General features: G+C 45.1%; 1 protein-coding gene across 1 annotated transcript; it reads left to right on the top strand.

Moving 5' to 3' along the window:
- Positions 1–702: 702 nt before the first annotated feature.
- Positions 703–2,657, top strand: LOC126574284 (transcription termination factor 5, mitochondrial). Its single transcript, XM_050234403.1, has 4 exons — positions 703–839; positions 906–1,878; positions 1,957–2,181; positions 2,258–2,657. Exons 1-4 carry the CDS (start codon positions 734–736, stop codon positions 2,529–2,531), a joined length of 1,578 nt encoding a protein of 525 aa, XP_050090360.1. The 5' UTR covers positions 703–733; the 3' UTR covers positions 2,532–2,657.
- The last annotated feature ends 3,345 nt before the right edge of the window (positions 2,658–6,002 follow it).

Below are 6,002 nucleotides of genomic sequence, written 5' to 3'. Positions count from 1 at the left end.
AATGTTGACACAATATGAAATGGTACCCCATCGTAAGCATTGGATGACTTGCAGATGCCAGCCGTCCACCTCTGGTGCACCAAGTTTCGCACCTGATCATCGATCGAACTTCGATGATAAGAAAGAAAACGGCATCTCAATCGTAGCAGAATCGCCCCCTTTCTCGACGAACGTTATCCGCTTGCAGATTAATGTAAACTGTTTTGCACTCTACCCTAGAAATACCAACATTAGGAACGTATTCATATTCTTTCGATAGCGAATCTATCTTAGAATCCGTATCAGAATGGCACGTTTGATAATGATAGCATTGTATCGAATTAACGGAACGAATTAGAACTTTGCCATTTTTTTAGCGAAAATGAACCACGTTCTTTTGTGTAAGACAAAATGGCAATGATTTTCATCGTCTAACGGCACAGGCAAGGCAATGGCGCACCGCATTGATTGAAACAACTGTTAATGCTCACTTCGTGGTGAATCTTGGTTTAACCTGTGATATGGTTTAAGTATCTTTCTGTAAATAAGTGAAATCCAATATATTCTTGAAAATACCTTAACGCGTATAACGTTTACTCTACGAAATTTGAATGGCTTTTTGGGAGAGTTTCATCGACGAAAGTGACGAATCGAGCAACCGAAAGGAACAGCTGATATTGACAGTCGCCTGCTAATCACAACAAAAAAAAAGTACGGGACTGAATTGAATCTGTTTCCTTAAATCGGGTTGCAAATGTACCGGTTCCTTAAAGTGTTCCGCCGGTCGCTCTCGTCTGCCGTAAGGACTAGTAATCCACTATCCGTTAATGATGCCGCAAAGTTCTACGCGCCACATTTTGGTAAGCTTTTTTGTACTGATCTTTTTCTCCTCGGAGTCTCGGTTTCTGATGTTGGTCCCGTTCCAGGCGTTAGCGTCAGCACGATGTACAAGTGGTTGCAGCAGAATCCTTCGGTGATAGAGCTAGACCGAGAGGATACGGCCAAGAAGGTGCTCTACCTCAAGTACGTGAACGTAACGGCCGATGAGATCTTCCGAAAACCGCAGATCCTCAGCGCGCATCTGGTAACGCTGGAAAACCGTACCACGATCATGCGCGAGTGTGGCCTGGTGGAGACACTCGACCTGAACGTTATCTGTAACAGTCTCCGAATTTTACGAAAAAGTATCGACCAACTAAAGCGCCACCAGCTGATACCGGCGGATCTGAACATGTACGAACAGATGAGGCGCCAGTTTGAACATCCGATCGAACCAAAGTTCCGGTGGGATGATGAAACCATCCTACAGGATATGCGTGTACCGTTTATCGATGAGTTTCTGTCTCAGCGACTCACGTTGTCCGAGGCGGATCGGGAAAAGCTGTGGAAATCATACTCGAAAGTTAAGTACAAAAGTTTTGGACACACGCAGCGCGTACTCGACATTCTCCAGTACGAGTACAAGTTTAGCCGGGATAAGCTAATTGCCAACATGTACCTGCTGCACGCGGATCCGGAAAATTTACTCCGCTACCCGGAGCTGGTACCGGCCATCGGTGGCATCGAGCTGAAGGAGCTGGCCGTTAAGTATCCAAAGATAGTGATGGTGAACCACGCGTCTGTGGCGAAAACGATAGCGATCCTCAACCAGCATAGCATACCGGAAGTGGAGCTGCTAAAGTGTCTCTGCATACTGACGCTCGCACCGAGCACGATCGAGAAGCGTATCGAGCGGTTGAAAAGTGTAAAGGAGTTTGAGGTACTGGCCAAGCATCCGCGCGTCCTGAAACTGATCCAGTACCAGACGAAAGCCACCATACGGTTAGAGTATTTGCAGCAGCTGAAGGTACGCTGCGCTTCGCTGGATGTGTTGTCGAGTCATTCGCAAAACTTTGAAAGGTAAGCCAGATAATCGTACCCGAATTGTACTTGGTTCCAATGGTTTTTAATTACCTTTTATCGCAATTTATGTTGTAGATACGTTCGCGAAGGATGTGATAGAACGAAGGGTAAAGATACGGCCCATTTTCTGAAGGCTATGTTTGGCGAGGGGGGTGAAGTTGCGCTACAGAAAATAAAACGCCATCCGAATTGGTTCCACGTGCCGATCGTTCAGATGAAGGACACCGTGGAGGCACTACAGAAACAACAGTACACCAACGACGATATCCTGGACAATGTGCACATTCTGCTGTATCCTTTGTAAGTTGGGCAATAGAAATGGGATTGGGTGTAAAAAAAAACTCTTCTAATCTTTACCATTGGTATGGAATTTTAGGAATCGAATTGAAGAAAAGCTCCAGGTGTTGGCGAATGAAGCCAAGGTAAATGAGGAGCTCGGTTTGGATGTTAGTCAAGCTAGTCAAACACAAAAACTGGCCCTGGCACTTTACTTAATTGAGCTGGAGTTCCATTTTACCGGGGACGGTGTATGGCCCGAGGCAATGCAGCAAAGTGATTCCAGTTCGTCCATCACCATCGAGCTGCCGGAATCACTGAGCACGGAGTATAAGTTTGGCAAAAAACCTCCCGCAACCACAACGCCCTCGTGACGGCAAGGGAAACGGGCGATTGAAATGCCTGCGGACTAAATAGCACTCGAAGACAACTAGTAGCTACAGTTCTGGGGTCGATTAAGCTTTTTCGATCGGCATTTAATCCGAAAAGAGTTTAAATAAAGCCATATAAATCCAAGACTGATCATGCACTCCGCCGCATTGTGTACTTTTGTTGGTATTTTCATAGTTTTAGTCTAGCTTATCACAGAAACGTTAGAAAAAAAAGTTCACGCGTACAAAATATACACGAGACAATGTCCAATTCCATAAACCATCCTTTTGTTCTCGCACAGTATCTCCTCCGTTCGCACGCGGATGGCGTAACGGACCAGCAGAACAAACATTAGGATAAGTCCTTTTTATTATCGCACCGATGGCTCCATCTGTTTGTTCAATATCGCTAGCATGACAGCGGATTAGGAGGGATTCGAAAGGATAGCGCTCACACATGCCGGTGTACCATTGTGCGTGTCCCCACGTCCTGTACACCACGCGGCACACGCCACGGTACAGTGTAATCCAGTTTAAAGGTATCCATCCCATCTGGTGGCGACGGCAGTTTTCCCCGATTACGCTCTGCTCGATACTTGTGACCAACACTTTCACTCTAATCTACTGCCTATTGTCAACTTGGGCAAACAATTGGATCAAGAGGACGGCAATGAAATCAAACAAATCGGTCCACTTTAAGCCCTCGGTAGTACCCCTATGGTCGGGTGTTGCGCGACGATGGAAAACCAGCAACACAAGCGGTTTTCCACCGACGATCGAGAGCGACGCCGAGTGGTGAGTAGTTCATTTGTGCGCTTTATTGTGTTCCGACACCGTGTTTTCACCTTCCGTTTCGCACGTTTTTCCCGAGGCTTTGTGCCAGCCGCGGCCACGGTGGTGGCACACGTTTGCGTGATTTTACACTTGTGTCCGGTGTGAACGGTGTTCCGCCTTTTTTTTGTTTTAAACATATATATATATTGTCCACATTCCAATCGTTTGCCCCGGTTCCAAACGGCGGAACGTGTTGTTCACCCCACCCCAAAACACACTCTGCATCTTCATGTTCACGGATGTGTACACACCTCCCGCTCGTCCTGTCCTGTTGTCCCCCCGGGTCCGATTGACCGGTTTTCGCAATGCGGCGCAATGCGTTTTGGCTTCGTTCGAAAGCGTGTTCGCTCGCAGGACGCAGGTGTGAATGTGTGTTGCCACCCCAGCCAGAGGGGCACGGCACTGAGTACTTAGCGGTCCGGGTGTGCCCGATTGTTGGTTGCATTATCCAGCACCGGCACCGTGACCACCGGCGCATGCCATCCCGGTACACGTGTGACGAGAGTACCCGTTACTGTTGACAATTTAAATGAGAGGAAAATATTGCCAATATACATCCGAGGTTCATTTTCCATTCCATCCCCCTTTCCGTCGAACCAGCCTACACCCTCATCCACCTCATCGTCATTGTCGTTGTTGTTATCGCGGAGGAATTGGCATGCTCACCGTGGCTTGCGGACCTAGAGCTGGCGCGACAATTTCACTTGTACATACCACGCTGGCTCGCTTCTCTTCTCCAGCATTTCCAGCATCCACCAGGCTGGCCATCTGGGAAATTGGCAAATGGCGATGGCTTTTCATCTTTCGCTACCTATTCGATGGCGTTGAGGCGGACTGCAGGGGGAGGACTGCGACGATCGGTTCGCGTTTAATTTTATGCCAGGCGCCCACAATGATTGATTGATCGTATTGCAATTGCAAACGCTGGTGACTGTTGACGAAAGGAAAATGTATCACTTCAATGCGAAAATACTAATTTATCATAATTGATTGATTATTTCGTGCCGGGCCGACGGTGCGCGAGGAGAAAATATAGTTTTGAGCGCACGTGAAGTGTGTATCGGCGAGTGTTTGGTGAAAAATTGTCAAATTATCTCGCAATAGTGTTCCGAATGGGGGCGCCCCCATTCTTTTTGAATGATATGAAATCATGATCGAGTTATAATGAAATGAATTGGTTTATCGATAATTTTTCGGCTTCAGTAATTGTGCAATCTTTGGGTTCCATCGCCCTCGTTTCACCGTTATTTGACAGAGAAGATAATAGTTTCACTTCCAATGTGAATATATTCTTTTCAATAAACTACTGGTTATCCTTTTATATTTGGTTAGGGTAAAAGTAATCCATTCTTTTTGGATGAATAATTTGCTGGCTTTTTTGTGGACATTTCACTATCTCCCTCTCGTCGAAGGTTCGTTTACTATCGACGAAAATGTAAACGATTTTCGCAAACTAAAAATTTTTGAGAGATGCCAAACACTCATTTCCCGAATTCAACTAAATTTTGGATGCATCATGGAACATTCCTACGAAGCTTTCGGTGTTTCTGACATACAAGTGTGCAAAGTACTTGTCCTAGTGGAACACGACACCAATTCTGGTGTTCGATTCTGGCCATTTCTGGTCAATCGCTAGCTTCAATTGATTCAGATCTTGAGAGTATAGATCCTAATTTAGTGTTTGACTGTACAAAAATAGCTCACTAAAATTATTATACGACTTGAAACCTGCAAATACACTGTAGGTTAGGGTTCTTGGAGGTTTAGTCATCATATGAGCCGGTTCAAGACGCGTTCGAATTTTTGCTTTCATCGAACCAAAAGTTTGAACTGCGAACATTTTCGTTGCTAACTACCGTTTTCAACACGCTGTAACTCACAGACGAATGGTATAAATATCATGTACTCAGGTACTTTTTAGTATGAAATGTCCTCCTTAAGACGAATTCGGAGTATTACTATACTAGATATAAAGCACTAGAGCCATTCACTCTAAAAAATATGGATTTCCTTTTCCCCTACCCAATATTTGCCAGTAAAGCTGCAGATTAACCTTACCATTGCAATTTTAATCCTATCTACTACCATCAAGAAGGCTTGTTTACCTATCATCAACGATTTATAAACTGCAATTAAACAGACCACTCATGCTTGGATTTAGTAAAAGCGAATCTTTCGATTTATTGGCAATCTCTTGGAGAAATCAATTCACTTACCGACAAGGATGAGTATACAAAGCCCTGTCGTTGAACGCAGCCTGTGCAGCTCCGTTGAATCATCTTTCGGTAGAGGATTTCATCTTCCGACCCTATGATCCTGATGAAGTGGTGGTGGTTATCAGTCGCTAGACTACCAATTTACAATATTTGATCCTGAACTGATCTTTATACCACAGTTATTTCCAAACACATGAACATGCAACAAGACACTAATGGAATGGTAAAAGTTTTTCGCCGAGCAATCATGAGCACTTTCTACGAGAAAAGCTGAAAATATTCAAACATTCAATTACGATATTATGAAACCGTGCGTCTGCTCGATCTGTTGTTCAGGACTGACCAGCTCCACTCCAGCCGTTTTCGCGCCATTGAAAAGTACTTTCCATAATTTCTACGAAACATCACTCGCGCTATGCGCTCG

The sequence above is a fragment of the Anopheles aquasalis genome, chromosome 2, assembly GCF_943734665.1.
Source record: "Anopheles aquasalis chromosome 2, idAnoAquaMG_Q_19, whole genome shotgun sequence".
NCBI classification, from domain to species: domain Eukaryota; kingdom Metazoa; phylum Arthropoda; class Insecta; order Diptera; family Culicidae; genus Anopheles; species Anopheles aquasalis.
This window is presented reverse-complemented; position numbering and strand designations above follow the sequence as displayed.

Excerpts from the sequence above, each read along its gene's own strand:
- LOC126574284 (XM_050234403.1), top strand. The coding sequence starts at position 734 with ATGTACCGGTTCCTTAAAGTGTTCCGCCGGTCGCTCTCGTCTGCCGTA. Across the intron at positions 840-905 it reads GTTCTACGCGCCACATTTTG|GCGTTAGCGTCAGCACGATG; the intron begins GTAAGCTTTTTT and ends GTCCCGTTCCAG. Across the intron at positions 1,879-1,956 it reads CATTCGCAAAACTTTGAAAG|ATACGTTCGCGAAGGATGTG; the intron begins GTAAGCCAGATA and ends TTTATGTTGTAG.